The sequence below is a fragment of the Anolis sagrei genome, chromosome 3 (assembly GCF_037176765.1).
Source record: "Anolis sagrei isolate rAnoSag1 chromosome 3, rAnoSag1.mat, whole genome shotgun sequence".
NCBI lineage: Eukaryota > Metazoa > Chordata > Lepidosauria > Squamata > Dactyloidae > Anolis > Anolis sagrei.
Genome location: NC_090023.1, coordinates 80,308,738 through 80,329,956, shown reverse-complemented (window position 1 = coordinate 80,329,956; position 21,219 = coordinate 80,308,738). Strand labels below are relative to the sequence as shown.

Below are 21,219 nucleotides of genomic sequence, written 5' to 3'. Positions count from 1 at the left end.
TCCATATGTTATGCTCCAGTTACCAGGAAAAATTGGAAACAGGTATTGAAAAGTCCAGTTCAAGTAGAAATGCCCATGTTTGGCACCCAGAGCACAAAACAGAGGAGGGGGGTCCTGTTATTTCATCTGACGCCAAAAAGAGGCAAGAAACTAGACCAGAGCTTTCCAAACGGTGTGTTGCAAGACATTAGTGTGTTGGTGACAGTGTGTAGATGTGTCACATAAGGAGACACCTCTGAGGCCCGATCTACACTGCAATTATAATGCAGATTGAGCTGCATTATATGGTCAGTATAGACTCATATAATGCAGTTTAACTGATTAGGAGTCTACACTGACCATATAATGCAGTTCAATCTGCATTACATTTTGAAAAATATAAATGCAAGGTTTTTCTGAGATATGTTGTGTCCCCATACATTTCATCCATATCTAAATAAATAAAATGTAATGTTCGTTTGTGAGATTAACAGAACTCAAAAACCACTGGACGAATTGACACCAAATTTGGAAACAAGACACCTAATAACCCAATGTATGTCCTTCACTCAAAGAAATTGCTTTATCATTTGGGAGTTGTAGTTGCTGGGATTTATAGTTCACCTACAATCAAAGAGCATTCTGAACCCCACCGACAATCGAATTGGACCAAACTTGGCACACAGTTCTCCCATGACCAACAGAAAATACTGGAAGGGTTTGCTGGGCAGTGTCCTTTGGTTTTGGAGTTGTAGTTCACCTACATCCAGAGATCACTGTGGACTCAAACAATGATGGATCTGGACCAAACTCTACACGAATACTCAATATGCCCAAATGTGAACACTGGTAGAGTTTGGGGAAAATTGAATCTTGACATTTGGGAGTTTTAGTTGCTGGGATTTATAGTTCACCTACAATCACAGAGCATTCTGAACTCCACCAACAATAGAATTGGGCCAAACCTCCCACACAGAAGCCCCATGTGGGCCACAGCAACACGTGGCAGGGGACAGCTAGTATATTATAAGAGGTTGATTTAACTTGCGGTTTGCTTATAACATTGAATTGCTGCGTCAGTGCAGGCCCGTAGCCAGGATTTTGATTCGGGGGGGGGCTGAGTTTGTTTCGGGGGGGCTGAGTCCGAGGGAAAGAGGGTCTACCCTAGGAAACCTTTTGTATCATTACCCCAATACCCCTATGCATATGGGATATATTGAGTAGGGTGATCCGATCATGATATGAATAAACATAACAGTTTAAATAATGCACAAATAAGGCCTTTTCGTGAACCAACATGAGAATTTCGGGGGGGGGGCTGAAGCCCCTCAAGCCCCCCCCCACCCCCCCCCCCCCCCCGGCTACATGTCTGTGTCAGTGTCATTAACATGAAATATTTGGAAAGCTCTGGACTAAACTATCTGAACGCCCTGGACCATTGACCTGACATACTGTATACATATGTTTGGATACTGGTAATTAAAAAATAATGCCTAATTCTCCAGAATCTATTTGAACCAAATGACATTCCATAGAACAGTATGATGATTTAAAAAATACATGTTGCCTTAAAGCTTTATATTGTTTTTTGTTGTGGTTGTGTGCCTTCAAGTTGTTTCCGACCTATAGCTACACTAAAGCACAGAGGGGTTTTTTTTTTTTTTGCAAGATTGGTTCAGAAGAGGTTTGCCCATTGGCTTCCTCTGAGGCAGAGAGAGTGTTATTTCAGGGCCAAGCAAGGATTCAACCTTTAGTTTCCAGAGTTGTCATTCAATGCTCAAAATGTTGCAAAATGTGTAGGTTTTATTTTTTTCCAATTTTAATGTACTGCATTCTCATTTACCTGGAATATAGTTGCCTAATTATCTCATGGAATCAGTTTAATACTTGTATAGATTTGTAGACAGGAATAATCTCTGCAAATTATAATAATCAAATGTGATCACTTGAATTCTCGAGGTGGAACAATAGATAGATATTTGTCCATGTATCTTTATTAAGAACACAATTGCCTTGCAGAATCAAACCAATGTTCATATACTAGTTCACCATTCTTTTCTCAGATGAAAGCCAGATTGTACATATTTATCAAATGCACCAGTAAGCAAGTAACAAAACTCTCACCTAACCCTTCACAGTATAATCCATCACTTTAGATCCTGCTATTTTATTCTCACCCATCTAACCTTCAACTGCTTCTTAGTAATAATGACCATAGAAATTAGTTAAAGCACTGTTTCAGACTTACAAGTTGCCATTTGTTGCATGTTCAAGCATTAATAGCTCTCATGTATTTTAGTACTAAAGGACGTCCTCCTATTGCTGAATAATAATACTCTTAAGTCTCAATCCTGTACAATAGAAATTTCATTTGCAAACTGGAATCTAGGACTCTTTGAATATGAAAAACGCACATCCTAGTATCCTCCAGTAGCAAACAACAGCTTACTTTGTTGGTTTAATCTCAATTAAAAACCCTTTAATGTGATCAAGTATATGGAGAGGAGGAGTTATAAACACATCTTGCAAAACAAAATAAAATTGAAATGTGGAAAAGGTTCATTACAGTGGCTTTACAAATTTTAAATTTAAACTAATAGTTTAATTGAGTATTGTCTAATTGTTTTTATTTTAGTATTTTAGTTATGTTTGTTTAATTTACTATCCATTTCTATTATTATTTTATATTTACTGTTTAATTTACTGTTTAACTGCTTATGATTGTTTATTGTTTTTCTGCATTTTATGGCATTGAATGTTTGCCACTTTATGTTGTAAACCACCCTGAGTCCCCCCGGGGAGAGGGTGGGCTAGAAATAAATTGTTGTTGTTGTTGTTGTTGTTGTTGTTGTTGTTGTTATTGATCTAGTTTGGAAACTCTCTCAAAATTTCAGCAGGAATCGAGAAGGGACAAACATCTCACTGGATGTGAACGTTCATTGGCACATTCCTAAAACAGACTCTACTCATCCATTTTAGCTGCGCTGACATGTCACTGGTATCTACTGAATCTTGGCTGGATGATATTAGCCTAGCTTATCCTAGTAGTTATGTTCTCCAGACAGCATCAAGAAAGACAAAGAAAATAGGAAGCAGGATTTCTATCAAAGGTTTACAATGAAATCAACATCTAGCACTGATTACATGCATCTTGGGTTAGCCACAGAAAACTCTGCCATAGAAACTACTTTACTACCTGACCAACTTGGTTGATATTGAGCCTCAAGTTGGAGGCTAGTTTTTGATGCTAGAATATTCCAACTTTCATTCTCAGGCTTCCCATGGCACAATAAATGCTAAGGGATCAGCAAATAACATTTCCATTTAATTAGCTGCTTAATTATATTTAATTGTTATTAAACACTTCACATTTAGTTTCAGACTTAAGAAAATGGTACATAATGTTGTAAAGTATCTGAAGTATTAGCACAGTAAGGCAAATTGCAGACCAAGGCAACAGAGAAGATAGATTATGCCTGTAAGATCAATATTTTACATGATATGCTCCTAGCTACTTATTAAAAACATCACCTTTAAACTTTAAAACAAAAGCTATTATATGGGCCATTTTTTCATTATAATTATTTTCATACATTAATGAAATGTATTGAAATCTATCATCATATACCCCCTGAACAGAAATTCTTCGAAATAAGCTGATGGAAAAAGTTGTTTGACAGTGAAATAGACTGCCTTGGTGAGTGGTGGGTTCTTCTTCCTTTGAGATCTTTTAAAACAGATTGCTATGAAGTGCTTTATTTGTGTTTTTCAGTATACCAGAGTATTGAACTAAGGACATCATCCCATGCACCCCTTGTTTCTAAACACTCGTAATACAAAATTTTAATCATATATAATGGAGCCCATCACATGATTCAGGGAAACTTACTTCTTTGCATCCATCATGTCTTGTTTAAAAAGTGTTTAGAAAGCTATTGTTTATGTATGCCTATGATCTAAAAGAAAATTTATGTAAAATGATGTACCATTGGTACATCACCCCTCAAAAATTAGGAAAATGTTACAAAAACATACAAACAAAATGCTGGAAAGGTGAAACACAAGAAGGCACATTCTACCACATGTGGTGGACATTAAAAAACAAAACAAAGGAATATTGGAAGGAAATCCACAAGAAAGCCCAAACAATCTTAAGTATAAAAATAAAAATGTTACAAGAAACTTACTTACAAGGAATTACAGATAGGAGTCTGGATATGAATAAAGAAATACTTTAAAATTATTTGATAACAGTGGCAAGAATTGTTTATGAGAAGAACTGGAGACTAAAAGAGCTACCCATAACTCAACAATGGCTAGTCAAAATTCTGGAAATAAGGAATATGGATGAACTAACACAATTACTGACAAGATTTTATAGACCATTAAAGAAAGAAACAGAATGGAGCCCGGCGATGGACTACCTGGCCCAGGAGAAGAAAAGAAGGATGACTTAGATAAAACAAATAAAACAAGAAGTATTATCCAAAGAGGTGATGAAGAATAGGAGAAGCACATGGTAAAAACAAAACAAATACTGAAAAGAAGGAATATAAACACGATGAAGGACACTGGAAGTTTAAAACTGAGGTTTTCCCCCTTTCTTCTCTTTTTTCATTTGGGGTTTTTTTTGCCATTTTTTTTCTTTTATGCATAAATGCAAAACCATAATAAAAATATTTTTAGAAAAAAACTAAAAAGTGTTTATGAAGTGTCTGGACATGAGGGAGAGAGAAGACAGAAAGGGATAATCACCTGCACTCAGGAATTGTAAATCGTATTGTTTCTCAGAGCCCATCACACCTTGTTTTTTGTTACATTTTCTCCCAGAATCATCCATTTTCAGATAACTCACATGAGTAAGTGCAGTTCCCACCCACTAATTTTTTTTTAAAAAAAAAAACCTTGGGGAAAAACTTTGGGGATACTAGGCTTTCCTTCTTGCTATTTAGAATCACATTGTATTGAATTAGACTTACTTCTAAGTGGGCATTAATATGATTTAACTGTTAATTTAATATAAAGAGGGCAGGTGTTTCTGCAAAATATGTAGTCTGTTAAGAGATAAAAGAAATTTTTAAAATATATTCACATGGTTTGTTTCTCATGTAAAATAATTAAGAAAATCATTATGTGACTGTCATATGTTAGAAATGATGTAAGTATTGCTGCTTGGCATAAAAGTTACAATGAGTTACCTTGATTATTTATGTGATATCTCAATTACTGAATTAGTATGGATAAAAACATATCTTGTATTAGGAAATTAATAGTAACTTGGCAACAAGGCAAGAGAACATTTTGTAGACAAGAAAAGAAAATGCTTTACATAGACCATTCATCATGTATCTACATTTGAAAATAAATCTTCAGACAGTCCTTGGAATTGTAATTATTTTAGGACAATGAAATGTTAGATCCAATTGATAAATCTTTGCTAAAGCTATAGTTACACCAAACTTATAATAAAGTTCACATGGGCCATAGAACATGAACATTCTGGCACTATTGTACAAATTAAATTTGTTAGTTTAAAAATGCAGAAGTAAAATGTTCTTATTATGTGTTTTTATTTAATCATTCACAGATAAAAGTGAGGGGTAACGTGGGAGGAAATGTAAAGAAATTAAAGGAGATAAACATTTTAAAACTTTAAATTATCACCAGAGTTGGTAGAGATATTTTTTCAAGGACCTTTCACTTTTGTCTCTACTGACTGCAGATAGGAAACTCTGGTTACATAATAGGCTACTATACTAGAATTATGATGTATCTCACTCTCTATTTCCCCTCTAGTGCAAAAATCATAAAATAAGATGCTCTTGTCATAAGTACATTTTAAAACCTTAAAAAGGTAATTTTATTCTGTTTCCAGTGAAATAAGAGTATCAGGCACTTTACAGAGAAAGAAGTTAGACACACAGACTCTATATAGCTACATTGGTTACACAAACAAATGAGATATTACATTTTACTCAGCATTTACACACATATAAACATTCATTCATTCATCATGCATATATTACCACCTTTTCTTTCTGTTCCTGGAGAAGAGAATTGAATATGGGCCACATTGCATTCACTGCAAATCTGCCATTCTGCAAATACACCATCTTTTTCCGTACCTTGGAGAAAGCAACGAGTGACCAGACTCTGCTGTCCGCCACACTTTTGGATAGTAAAAAGGTCTCTTGTATAGCAATTTCCTTCTGTTGTTGTTCCAAAAAGTTGTAAATGAGTGAAAGGTTGTTTTACAGCTAAAATATGCTTATTATATCAGTTCCAGACAGATGTTAGTTTTCCTTCTTAAGTAAGGTACATTGTGTTTGCTTTCTTAACTTAAAGGATCATTACCTTTGACTATGTAAGCATGTTCTTTTCAACCACAATTCAACAGTTAATCATTGTCTCTGATCATGACAGCAGAGTAGGGCCCTGCAGAGATTTCTGCTTGATTTTAATAAAAAGGACTTTGTACATTCTCAGGGGTTTTAGGCTATAGAAGTTGCCTTAGAAAATACAGGTAGTCAGAGTGAAAGACAGGATTTGGGGATGCCTAGTTCCCAAGGCCAAGTTGTTGATGGGAACCAGCTTGAGTCTGTAGATAGGGAAACCGAAAGGAATGTACTAACGAGCAACTCGGAGGAGGAGGCTATCTTTGATCATAGAGGGCAGATATGTCAGAATCGCCATCTGGACAGGGGAGTCAAGCGTTCTGCCAGGATAAAAGAAAGAAAGAATTTGAAGGATATTTTTCATGAGAATCGGAATACTTTTGCTTAGACTCTTGTGAATGAATAAATATAGGGTCTCTGCAACTTGGTGCTTTAGTGAGTTCAACGTCAAACTTCAGGCATATGCCATGTATTCATGTTCCGCTGAGACTCCTATGATTTCCTGCTCAAGATTCAAGTGTATGCTGTGACTTCTGTGTGGTTTGCTTTCCTGATTTCCTGCAACTGTGTTGGGACTTGCTCAAATTTGTTTCAGGTTTTTCAAGAGACTTTGGCTTATTTCTTTCTTGGATTTAAGGACGATTTTCCTGTGGACTTTCCTCTGGATCTAAGAAACAAATTGGTTCTCCTCCCTGGAACTTTGTTGGTTCAACCTACTGTTTTGGATTGCTGCTTTGAACTTCTTTTTATATTCTTTTTGATTGCATTTTACTTTTGCCAATTGCTTTATACTTAAACAATAAACTGCTTACTTATTGAAGAACATTGGTGTGTTTGTAGGTTCAAAGGTGCTCATCACAGCCTTGGTGTGAGACATCATCAGCCTTTCTCATAATGGTGTCTTCAGCCTCTATATAGGCCTCAGTGTTGCAACTCAGAGTAGGCTTCACCTTGCTTTCAAACACCACCACACAAGAGTTGTAGTTTTATAGTTGATTGAAGTAAAAGTCCAAGTCAAAATGAAGAATAAGCATTGCAAAGTTCCAAAGATATAGGTTAAATGCAGAATATAGTTCCAAAGATCTTCAGGTAAAAACAAGAGGCACAATCCTATAGGCAAAGTTCAAAACAGAATCCATGGTACAAGCAGTGAAACAATTGTCCCAAGAATCTAAATGCAAGACATTCCATGAAGCTTTCAGGCTAACAAGCTATGTTGAACTGACACTTTCCCTTCGTTTGCAAGAAGGCTAAATACCTTTTGCTAACAGGAAAACATTATGCTCTCACCAACATGAAAGCATTGCGATGACCTTCCCCCGAGCTGGCTTCTCATTTGCTGGCTAGGCGAGAACTCCGCCTGACCCGCAAATCAAGACGGGTTTGCCAGGTCAGGTCACTATCAAGGCTTTTTGCACTTTCACTATCAGCGTGGGAAGACAAAGGCCTCTCCACCTGTTCGCTATCTACTTCGTTAACATTCTTTTCTTCTGTGTTAACTCTGCACTGTCTGTGGGAATGTTGGGGTTCAGTCTGATCCTGATCTGTGTGAACAGGATTCTCTGATAGTTTTTCAAACTGAGCAAGCTCTCCCTGACTATGACAGTGTGGAATCTGTTGTTGATGCAGAGGTCAGTGGGAATGAAAACGAAACCCAGCAGTTAGAAGAGAATGTTTTGGAAGTTAGCCGTGATATCTCCCCACCTGGGCTTGATAATGAGGTCCGAAGAGAACAGATAATGAGAGATAGATTTGTTTCCCAGTCTGTACGAAGGTCACAGCGTATCCAGCAGAAAGAGGCCCAAACAGAAAAGTCAAGGGGCGTTTCTAAGAATAGCTTCTTTGGTTTAAGAGCATCCCTGCCGGGTGCTTCTTTAGGTCAAGCAACGTTCGGGACTGTGGCTGGTCTTGGCAGAATTCCTGTGTTCCATGGCCAGTAATCCCAGAGGCTTGTAGTTTCCAAGTTCATGGTTAGTAAAAGGCTAACAGACTCCTGGTTATTGTTTTGTGGCTTTTGAAGTTTTGCTCAAGTTCAGAGATCCTATTGACTACTGTGTTTTTCTGTGGCTTTTTTACTCTGCATTTACCTTTCTTTTGTAACCAATTTTTCATCAATAAACAAGGATTGCTTTTCCTACAGTCCAGAGTGGTGGATTTAATCTTATGGTCTTGTTTCTTGAACTGGGATACAACAGGGAACCTCAAAAGCAGGCCCAGGGATCCGAGGCACAGAAAAAGAGCCAGGAATTTGAATCCCATCATCCTCATCATCAGGGAACATCTCAGGCCCAGAATCACGCTGAACCACAATACTCAGTCATACACCTTTCATACAATTTCATTCAAGCCACTCATCATATTTATCACACTTACATTTTGTTAGAAAAGAGCAAAACAAGATGTTTCCTTAATCAAAAATTAAACCAAAAGTTTCTGATATTATTATAATGCAGTGGTTCTCAACCTGTGGGTCCCAAGGTGTTTTGGCCTACAACTCCCAGAAATCCCAGCCAGTTTACCAGCTGTTAGGAACTCTGGGAGTTGAAGGCCAAAACATATGGGGACCTGGAGGTTGAGAACCACTGATTTAGTGGCTGTGCTAGAGGAACAGAAGAACAGAAGATCTAGGCCAAAGGGACATTACATCTCATGCCCATGAAAATAAACTGGTGGTATACTCATCTTGTAGAAAAATCCTAACTTTTTTCTGTAGAAGTAAAATCCTGCGTGTTAGAGTGCCAGAAAGGCACAGATACAAGGGTTTCAAAATGCCACTTTTACAGCAGATGGCAATACATAACCACCTGCTGTAGGAAAGAAGACAGAACCTAAAGCTCACCAACAACATATGGAGAGTTTACATTGCTAACAATTGCAGTATGTTTTTATTAAAAATTTAAATATGCAATTTTTTCTAGAAGGCAGTTTTTTTATTCCAAATATGCCATACACCACATAACCTTTTACAGCTTATGGTTCCATGAAATTTCTGCTAGCTGCAATGTATTTTTTATTTCTGGAAAATTAAGACATTACATTAAATATGAGTTGAAAATTTCAAAAACAAGTGAGCACATTGCTACTGGCAAATAGGTATCTGGGGAAAATCAGCAATGCCATTTATAATAGGGAACTGCATATGCAGATAGGGAAACAGTGGGCATCTGACCACTTGATTTGAGGCAGGAATATTAAAAATATTATTATCTGATTCAGAACTAAATTGGAAAAATGTGTTCTAAGTAATGGTGACCTTACATGAGTTTACAACTGTTTGGAAATCTGCAAATAAAAAACAATTGAGATGCATGTGCTTTTTAGCTAAAAAAAGGTTTCCAGAAGAATTTGTCCTGCTATGAGTGATGATCATTATGTTTATTTCATGGCAGAGGAAAACCTCGAGGGCACCGGAGTGTGTTAAATAAAGTGAAAGTGTTTGTTGCTATTTTCAAGCAAGATTTCCTCTGGTAATGCAACACTTCAGTCAAGAAAACTAGAAAGGATATGATTCAATCATTCCCTTCTAGCAGAATATTGCAGCATCTTCCCACAAATCCCATGAGAAGATGATGAAGTTGCAGAAGAAAGGTTATGTTAATAAAAAATCACCCTTCTTCCACTTCCACTGATGGAAGCCTTCTGTGATAATGGCATTCTTCCATTGTCCTATTTTAAAAGAACACAACTGTATAGCTTTTTGGCATATACCTAGGTATTTGATACGTTCATTCTAAAAATAAGAATAGGGGTCCTCAGCTGTTTGAAGCAGAGGACCAGTTCATGGTCCCTCACACTGATGGGAGCCTGGACTATCACTTGAAAAAAAAAATGAATGAATTCCTGTGGACAATGCATATATCTTACTTGTAGTGCAAAAAACCCCATAAAAGTACAATACAATATTTAAAATGAAGAACAATTTTAGCCAAAATAAACTTACTGGTATTTCAATGGGAAGTGTGGGCCTGCTTTTGACTGATGAGAAAGTCAAGTTAATTAGGATTGTTGTTGTTGTGTGCCTTCAAATAGTTTTAGACTTAGGTCAATCCTAAGTCTAAATTTTAGAGCGGGTGGTGGGTAAATGATCTTGGAGGGCCTCATCTGGCCTGTGGGCCTTAGTTTAGGGACCCCCAATTTAGATAGTATGGTATGACATAGGAATTCCAGTGCTATTGTGAAAGAACCCTTCACCTAGCAGGGCTTGCAGAAGTTATAAGGGTTTGAAAACATCTAGATTTTAAGGCCAGAGTTTATTTAGTACAGCTCTTCGACCCACACAAGTATGCTGCCAGAGAACTGATGGAGAGATAGTGGGTTGAAACTACATTTGTCTAAATGGAAACTGTGGCTGCATGAGGAAAACAAAGCCTGAATTTTCATATTCTTTGGTATGGACACCAGGGGAACACATTGCTAAAACCAATGTGAAATAACTAATGGAATCATGTTAGAGAGTTATCTAGATTTTTTCCATTTATTTTGTAGCTAGCTGAATGCTACATTAAAACTGATTTTCTAACTCTGAAACTGCTAACAGTGCCCCAAGGGTGTGGTGCATTCCAACATTATGCATCTTGCTTATTAAGGATATAAGCCTCCTTCTTATAAGCTCCTTTCCTTTACCTTCTCTCTCATTTTGTCTGCTCAGTACACAATTTCTCAGTACACAGTCTGGCATCATCCAGTCTTTCTGCCAACTCAATATTAGAAGGTGGGAACCAGTTCCTATCAACTTTCAACTGGAATGTAAACTTACTGTATCTTGCTCTTTATATTGGTTTGTTGACCTGCCTACATTTTTAGAGCCTCTGTGAAAGCCAACCTCAAAATACAGAGTACAGTTAGAATATTTCTTTTTTCTCCCCTTTAGGCTGAATGGGATTCAAGCCCTGGTCTCCAGAGCCATAGTTCAAGACTCAAACCACTGAAGATTTGTTTGTATACTCATCAACAAAGTAGAAAGCCTAACAAAAGAACACAAGTGCAACTATGTTATGCCTTCTGGCAACAAAAACTAAGAAATAAAGTCTAGCAATTTGCAATGAACAGAGACTTGAGGTCAAACACACTTTGGTTCACAAATATCATAATGGGCCTTTAGAGTTGTGTTAAACACAGAGGTCAGAATCTGGCTTTGAGAATGAAATGCAGAAAAAAAATTGATGGGTGGATTCCACTCTTACATTTGAGTTAATGAAGGAAGCCTGAAAATAACACGACACCTCCAATATTCTGCGTTAGAAGATAATCAGTTAAGATATACTTTACAACTGGGAGCATATATCTTATGCTGTGTGTCTAGTTATGAAATAATACAGAACACAGTAGTGGGAAAATTATTTTAAAATGCTTTGTCTTTTTATATTTTATTGCTTTGTGGTTCTTTTCACACAATAATACTTTTTATATTTTATTGCTTTGTGGTTCTTTTCACACAATAATGTCACTTCGCCACATTAATTAAAATATTATTTTAAAATGTGTATTTTAAATGCATTTTACCTTTTATTTTATATCAATGTCAATCAGTATTGGTTCTGAAAATGTATGTGTCTGATGGCTTGCATTTGTTTCACTCTACTTTTAATGGAAAAAAGCTACCCCTAAATCTCAAACAGCTCAGAATAATGGCACCAGTTGATGGTACTGAAAGCTACTGAGAAGTACAGCAGAACTAACAAGGACACACTCCCTGTCTAGTCCTCTGTAAAGGTCATTTGCCAACGAAACTAAAGGCAAGCAATCTGGGGCCTGAAGCCAGACTGAAATCATTATAGGTAATCTGTCTCCTCCTAGAGACTCTCTGGAATTGATAAACCACCATCTGCTCAAGTGGCTTGCTTAGAAACAAAATATTGGATGTTGGCTGGAAATCATCCTGTCATGTGGAACTCAAGGTGTTCTTCTTCTTCGGGCAAGCCAGAGACCAATTAAAGAGAGAAAGAGCTCTCTTTAATTGCTCCTTTCATGCCCCAACCAATCCTACTACAACCTTTTTTTATAAGCCAGGAAGGGGAATAGTCTAGAACCAATGTCTGAGTGATTCAACAGGATTCGTGTTAATCGAACAACATTCCACAAGCAAACAGCCCTTGGTAAAATTCAAATTGGCCACTGAATAAAATATGAAGTAGAAAATGTTTACTTCTATTTCCACATAATATTTGCTCAAAAAGCCTCATTTTTCTTTCTAACCATGTTTCAAATACCAGGAGAGGGGAAGGGAGCTACATTGAAATGAATATGTTTCACAAGAGGGAAAGTCAGGCAGCATGAATTATTTAGATAGGCACGTGGCTTGACATATAAAATATGCATTTCTCTGAAAAATGAATGATGATAGGACATTTGTAAAGACTGATAATCAAATTACCCATAATAATAAACCTACCAGTGTTTGCTGCCTTGACTGTTTGCAGTTCCTCTGTTGGTAATTTCTGAAAGGACAGAACGCCATCTGTCTTCTGCATTAGGTTGCTTTGTCGATGCTGCTGCTGTTCTCTATCTTCAGCAACAAATACAATTACACCTAAAATAAATAGTTACCAGATGTTCTATTTACCAAGACATTAGTTTCAAAAGATTGACTGTTACCCTCATGCCAATGTTCATACAAACTTGCATATCATCGTTTTTTAAAAAAAACTTCAAATTGACAGCATATATTTTATTTTTGTATTGTCGAAGGCTTTCATGGCTGGAATCACTGGGTTGCTGTGGGTTTTTCAGGCTATATGGCCATATTCTAGAAGCATTCTCTCCTGACGTTTCACCTGCATCTATGGCAAGCATCCTCAGAGGTTGTATTTCATTTTTGTTAGATCCAGTAAGGAAGATTATAGATTCAATGATGTTGGTTTATATAAATATTGCTCTTGCATTGGAGGATTCCTATTCAATAATACTGTTAAATAACTTCTTAAAGGCAACATTTTCTTCTGGGTTAATTTCAGGGAAGAAATAAATCTGGTCTAATGGAGGTATATCACAAATTATCTCACTTGTGGTTATAAATTTGTTGACTGACTGTATGTATGTGGGTTTACCCACCCACTCCAGACAATCAATTCTGCTAACTATGTTAATTATGGTCAATGATGACCTCATTTTCCAACTCAGTAGTATTTTTTACTGACATAAGATTCAATAATTCTAGAAAAGAGTTGATGGATACAAGGGTTAGTGCTCCCAAATTTTGAAACTCCCTCCCTAAGGAGGCTAAGAAGGCTGCCTCCTTTCCCTGCTTTCACCAGCAAAAGAAAATCTCATTTTTTCTAATAGGCTTTCAGAAATTGATTGCAAGAATTTTTAATTGTGTGTTTTTGTTATCTTGAGGTCTTGTTTTTTAATATATTTCAAATGAATTCTATATATTATTTTAATTGCTTTTTAAAAATTATGTAGAAAGGGGAGGAGGGGGTTTTTGCTACAATTATTTGAAAAATAATGTTAGCATTGTAATTTTTTGGGGAGGGGATTTTCTTTTATTTATTTATTTTGCTAGAGATTCAGTAGCCCATGTAGTGGTTTTCTGTGTTATTTAAGAAATGGCTTGTCTCTTTTACTGTAACTAATGCTTTGACCAATATAGCAGAAAAAAGTATTAACAGTGAGCATCTCTTTTTGTCTGTCTCTATCCCACCTGGTCTTGAAGAAGAACCATTCCTTTGGTTTGTTCTCAAAAGCAGCCTGGCATAAAGGACAACTTTTAAGGAAATAAAAGCTGCTGATTACATGTTTTAAATAGTTTTTATATGTTTTTATATTGTTATGCTGCTTGTTTTATTTGTAATTTTTATTCATGTATGCCATCGAAGGGTTGCCAATCTGTAACCCACCTTGAGTCACCTTAGGGCTGAGAAAAACAGGCTATAAATGCCGTAAATAAATAAAAACATAATAAGGAAATACTCCAAGGATAAGCAATGAGTTGAAAAAAGCCAGGAAAGTGAAGATTCACACCATCTTCACTTTAGAACTGGAATGTTATGAAGCCCAATTCCTCAGGAGGTATATTATCTAAGAAAAAGGCTTTTCTAATTAATGCATTAGAGAAACTGAGGCTAGAGTTCAGATAAATTCATCAGTGGTTAACTGATGGTGAACACACTGGGTAATTGTCTCATAATTTCTTTTTTGAAAAATCGTACCTTTAAATTCGCCACGTTTCCAGGGTGATATATTCAGAGTATAAGCAGCAGTGTCCCCTGGTTCTACAGTGAGTGTTGAGTCACCACCAACTATCAGAAGATCTGAAGACACCTAATATGACAAAAGAAGAAAAATACCAAAGGTTCTCAAATGCAACAAAGCTATGAATGTACAGAAGGTAGCTTAAAAATGAGTTCAAGCACGAATATTAATAAGTTTCTCGTAATCTTCCCTACAGTGCTTAATTAACTAGAGAAGAAAGAGAACACTTTCTCCTTTGCCCTTTGAAATATATCAGAGTTTAAATATATCAGGATAAGCTACATTAATTCCTTAAAATACATCTCTTGACCAACATCCTGCCACTAAAAGTTCCAAATCCAGAACTTCTGCTTTGTGTAAAGTTCATTAAGTCATGCATTAAGTGCAAAGCACAGGGAAGATAAGATGTACCAAGACATTTTTAAAAGATATTTCTTAGCCATGTTGGAATCTAACAAATTACTTTAATTAATATTTTACATGGAAAAGAGTCAATCTGCAAGAGTGCTACTTCAGATTTCTTTTATAACAATGCAGTTGACCTTAGTATTCTAAGCAATTACTATACAAAGTGAGAAAAGTGTGATTCATAGATTGGATGTACCCACTTCCTCCTAAGGCCATTTTTCTCCATACATCTCCAAAAACTTGTTTTTGCTTATTCAATTGCCCAATAGTTCCCTTAGGTCTCTAGGTGATGCTCATGGCTACATTCTCTCACCATTTTAGGCTTGTATTGATCTCTTTTCAAAACAGAAAGTGAACCTTGATCTCTTTTCAAAACAGAACCAAGTGCATTCATTTCCTTGATTGAAAGAAAAGATTGGTAACTTGATTTTAAAATGTAAAGGGAAACTTAAAATGCCTCAAACTGTGATGAAATTGCTAACATCCCATGCATCCTGAAACAGAAATACCTCTCCCCCCCCCCCCCCCCATTTGAAGGTTACAAAGAAAATGTGGCCCTATAGAGCCTGGGGGTGGGCAATGTACTCCCCCACTCTTACACACACATACACACTCCACACATTTAAAATGGTAAAATCAGCTTTCAGATAGGATATATTGTTTCCATAACATACTTCAAAGGTTGGAATTAGATTTAGAGCAGCTTCAACTGGATTAAAATAAAAACTATGTTCACATACCAGTACATTCAATGGGTTCCCAGTTTCTGGAGCTTGCATAATCAAGTTCCAGAATCCAGGAACAATTCCAAGAATGGGTGATAGTCATACAGTTTTCCCAATTTAAATAGCAAAGAGCAAAGAGCTGCATATTCAAAAACACTAAATCTCTAACTCAGTAGTTCTCAACGTGTGGGTCCCCAGGTGTTTTGGCTTACAACTCCCAGAAATCCTAGTCAGTTTACCATCTGTTAGGATTTCTAGGAGTTGAAGGCCAAAACATCTGGAGACCCACAGGTTGCGATCCAGTACTCTAACTCTTTTAAATATAATTTGCCTTTATATGAACAATGTGAATTAGGCCATAATAATAAGACAATGAAAACAGATATTTATGTGAAAAAGCCTTGCTGCTTGAGAGACATTCATTTTCTAATCAACTTGTTGAATCTGGGACTACTTTGTGATTTATTCTTGATTTACAGTCAAGCCAAAATGTTTCTCTCTATATAGATAGATAAAAGGGTTGTGCAATTCGGTTCCATGCACAGCTCTAATAGATAGGGAACCCAAGGGGCAGCTGGGCTTTCCACAGAAGTTGAGGAAGCAGGAACCCATTTTGTTTCCTTCTGCTTCAGGATAAGCTTTGTTTAAATTTAACTGCTTTCAGCGCTGCTTTGTTTGAGAGGCGGGGCTTCCTGAGTTTAAAAATTAACTGCTTTGTTTGAGAGGCGGGGCTTCCTGAGTTTAAAAATTAACTGCTTTGGTTGAGAGGCGGGGCTTCCTGGTTATCCTATATAAACCAGTGTCTGAACCCAAGGGGCAGCTGGGCTTTCCACAGAAGTTGAGGAAGCAGGAACCCATTTTGTTTCCTTCTGCTTCAGGATAAGCTTTGTTTAAATTTAACTGCTTTCAGCGCTGCCTTGTTTGAGAGGCGGGGCTTCCTGAGTTTAAAAATTAACTGCTTTGTTTGAGAGGCGGGGCTTCCTGAGGTTAAAAATTAACTGCTTTGTTTGAGAGGCGGGGCTTCCTGGTTATCCTATATAAACCAGTGTCGCGCGCACCTGACGGCGCGCACGAACTTGTACACTCAGTAACCTATACTTTCACCCCTGCATACAGACAACATCAAACACACACCAAGAGGAGGTCATTAGCAACCTCCAGATGGAACAAACACGAAAACTTCCCGTCTCATGCACAAGCTGTGGCATGTTCAGCTTTTTCACACTACAATTACTCAATTACATCTGCCCCAAGTGTAAACAGATCACTCGCATGGAACACAGGATCCGACAACTCGAGGACCATATTAAGACCCTTAAGGACATTCAGGAACTTGAGCTGTTCTTAGACACCACACACCACTCTGTCCTAGACACGCAGCCCATATCACACCAACATTACGGGGAGGCTCAACAGAACAGCACCTCAGATGTGGACAACCCTCAGGCTTGGAGAAATGTCACCCTTAGAAGGACACATAGGACCCAGAAGCCTCCTCAGAATACTTCCGCTCAGCTGCAGTTACACAATAGATTCCAAATTTTCACACAACTATCACCTGACCAAGAAACACAACATATTGGGGAAGACCAGAATGGCTTAGATACTGATCAGTGGCTCATCCTTGATCAGTGGACAGGGGATAGCCCTGACTGGGACAACACTTCACAACATTCACACTTGCACAATCGTGCAGGTGTACCATCCCCAACCATAGACCAGGAGCAACAGGAACACATACGGGAGAACCATAGGCTCTTGGACGAATCTCAATGGATTGTCCTTGACGAATGCACCGGGGATGTCGAGGAGGAGGACAACACTTTTCACCTACACAATTCACACCAACAGGATCACTTTTCTGGAGACCTACACACTACATTGCACAAAAGGGGCACTGTCATTCCCGAAAGTAAACAGGTCTTGGTAGTAGGCGACTCCCTCCTTAGAGGAACGGAAGCTGTCATTTCCAGACCAGATGGGATGGCTCAAGAAATATGCTGCCTACCGGGGGCAAAAATACACCATATCACTCAGAGGCTCACCAGGCTCCTCAAGCCCTATCACCATCCTCCCCTCATGTTGATTCATGTAGGAACCAATGATACTGCAAGGCATACGTTTCAAAAGATCACAAATGATTTTCGAGCTCTAGGAGCAAAGCTAAAAGAATGTAATGTACAGGTGGTCTTTTCATCCCTCCTCCCTGTTGTAAGACACGGACCCACAAGAGCCAGAAAAATAGTACAGGTCAATGACTGGCTTAGACAATGGTGTCAGGAGGAACGCTTTGGCTCCCTCGACCATGGCCTGCTTTTCCAGGAGGATGGCCTACTGGCAAGGGATGGGGTGCATCTCACACAAGTAGGAAAATACCTTTTTGCTCACAGACTCGCAAACCTCATTAGACACACTTTAAACTAGGTCCACCGGGGGAGGGGGGCAACATCCTTGCGAACACTACTTTACCCATGTCTGGGAATCGCCAGAAGGCTAAATGGAGGGCTGCACAAACACAACAAGGACCAAGTACCAAAAGCACAATAATCCCAATTAAACAGCTCAAGGGAAGATCCCAGTGGCTCACATGTCTTTACACTAATGCACAGAGCATGGCAAATAAACAAGACGAACTCCAACTTTTAGCACAAAACCACAAATATGATATCATATTTGTGGTTTTGTGCAATTTGAGGTATCATATTGCAATTTGAGGTATCATAGCCATCACTGAAACCTGATGGGATGACTCCTATAGCTGGAATGTAGATATCGAGGGGTATAACCTCTTTCACAGAAACCGAACAAAGGGGAGAGGAGGTGGAGTAGCCTTATATGTCAAAAACTCTTATGCTGCAGAAGAGATTCAAGACAGCAATCTGGGAAACCAGCTTGAAATCATCTGGATAAGAATCAAGGGAACTGGGACTCAAAAAGATGTCGTTGTAGGTGTCTACTACAGACCCCCAAGCCAGGAGGAAGAACTTGATGAAGTCTTCTGCCAACAGTTGACCAAACAGGCACAGAGAAGAGATGTAGTAGTCATGGGCGATTTCAACTATCCCGATATTTGCTGGAAAACAAACTCGGCCAAAAGTACAAGGTCTAACAAATTCCTCGCTTGCCTTGCAGACAATTTCATGGTCCAGAAGGTAGAAGAGGCAACAAGGGGATTGGCTACTCTTGATCTCATCCTAACAAATGCGGAGGACCTGATCGATGCGGTCGAAGTGGTAGGATCCTTAGGGGCAAGTGACCATGTGCTCCTGCAATTTGAGGTACAAAGGAAGGCCGAAACTAAGACAAGTCAAACCCGCATTTTGGATTTTAGGAGAGCTGATTTCCAAAAAATGAAGGAAACACTGAGCAGCATTCCGTGGACACAGATACTAAAAGACAAGGGAGTTACGGATGGATGGGAATTTCTCAAGAGTGAAATACTCAAGGCGCAATTGCAAACCGTGCCAACAAAGAGAAAAAATAGGACAAGTGCAAAGAAGCCAGAATGGATGTCCAAAGAACTTCTAACTGTGCTAAGACACAAAAGAGACATGCACAAGAAGTGGAAAAAGGGAGAAATCACCAAACAAGAATTCAAACAAATAGCCAACACCTGTAGGGAAAAGGTCCGCAAGGCTAAAGCAAAAAACGAGCTCAGACTTGCCAGGGACATTAAAACAATAAAAAGGGCTTCTATTCTTATGTCAGTAGAAAAAGGAAAAACAAGGAGGCGATAGGACCTCTTCGAGGAGAAGATGGGGCAATGCTGACAGGGGATAGGGAAAAGGCAGAACTACTTAATGCCTTCTTTGCCTCGGTCTTCTCACAAAAAGAGAGTCTTCAACCTCAGCAAGATGGAGTGGATGAGGGATTGGAGGACATCCAACCCCAAATTGGGAAAGAAGTCATCCAGGAATACCTGGCCGCTCTAAATGAGTTCAAGTCCCCAGGGCCAGAGCAACTACACCCCAGAGTATTGAAGGAACTAGCGGAAGTCATTTCGGAACCATTGGCAACCATCTTTGAGAGTTCTTGGAGAACGGGAGAAGTTCCAGCAGATTGGAGGAGGGCCAATGTGGTCCCAATCTTCAAGAAGGGAAAAAAGGATGACCCTCACGTCGATACCGGGCAAGATTCTGGAAATATTGTCAAGGAAGCAGTCTGCAAACACTTAGAAACAAATGCAGTCACCGCTAATAGTCAACATGGATTTATCAAAAACAAGTCATGCCAGACTAATCTGATCTCTTTCTTCGATAGAGCTACAAGCTGGGTAGATGCGGGGAATGCCGTGGATGTAGCGTACCTGGATTTCAGTAAGGCCTTCGACAAGGTCCCCCATGACCTTCTGGCAAGGAAACTAGTCCAATGTGGGCTAGGCAAAACTACGGTGAGGTGGATCTGTAATTGGTTAAGTGGACGAACACAGAGAGTGCTCACTAATGCTTCCTCTTCATCTTGGAAAGAAGTGACAAGTGGAGTGCCGCAAGGTTCCGTCCTGGGCCCGGTCCTGTTCAACATCTTTATTAATGACTTAGATGAAGGGCTAGAAGGCAGGATCATCAAGTTTGCAGACGACACCAAATTGGGAGGGATAGCCAATAGTCCAGAGGACAGGAGCAGAATTCAAAACGATCTTGACAGATTAGAGAGATGGGCCAAAACTAACAAAATGAAGTTCAACAGTGACAAATGCAAGATACTCCACTTTGGCAGAAAAAATGAAATGCAAAGATACAGAATGGGGGATGCCTGGCTCGAGAGCAGTACGTGTGAAAAAGATCTTGGAGTCCTCATTGGACAACAAGTTAAACATGAGCCAACAATGTGATGTGGCGGCAAAAAAAGCCAATGGGATTTTGGCCTGCATCAATAGGAGCATAGTGTCTAGATCTAAGGAAGTAATGCTACCCCTCTATTCTGCTTTGGTTAGACCACATCTGGAATATTGTGTCCAATTCTGGGCACCACAATTCAAGAGAGATATTGAGAAGCTGGAATGTGTCCAGAGGAGGGCGACTAAAATGATCAAGGGTCTGGAGAGCAAGCCCTATGAGGAGCGGCTTAGGGAACTGGGCATGTTTAGCTTGAAGAAGAGAAGGCTGAGAGGAGATATGATAGCCATGTATCAATATGTGAGAGGAAGCCACAGGGAGGAGGGAGCAAGCTTGTTTTCTGCTTCTCTGGAGACTAGGACGCGGAACAATGGCTTCAAACTACAAGAGAGGAGATTCCATCTGAACATTAGGAAGAACTTCCTGACTGTGAGAGCCGTTCAGCAGTGGAACTCTCTGCCCCAGAGTGTGGTGGAGGCTCCTTCTTTGGAAGCTTTTAAGCAGAGGCTGGATGGCCATTTGTCAGGGGTGATTTGAATGCAATATTCCTGCTTCTTGGCAGGGGGTTGGACTGGATGGCCCATGAGGTCTCTTCCAACTCTTTGATTCTATGACTTCACCATGTCATACAAGAATTTTTAAAGTGATGAGAGTGTTTTTAATAATAAAATTATAAAATAATCC

General features: G+C 38.7%; 1 protein-coding gene across 1 annotated transcript in view; it reads right to left on the bottom strand.

Moving 5' to 3' along the window:
* The window catches only part of CFAP47 (cilia and flagella associated protein 47), a 318,966-nt gene that overhangs the window by 123,701 nt on the left and 174,046 nt on the right, over nucleotides 1-21,219 (bottom strand). Inside the window, exons 49-50 of the mRNA XM_060767112.2 lie at nucleotides 14,525-14,636; nucleotides 12,766-12,903 (exon numbers count right to left, since the gene is read on the bottom strand). Coding sequence (XP_060623095.2) covers nucleotides 12,766-12,903; nucleotides 14,525-14,636 — 250 coding nt within the window. The remainder of the gene's footprint in view (nucleotides 1-12,765; nucleotides 12,904-14,524; nucleotides 14,637-21,219) is intronic.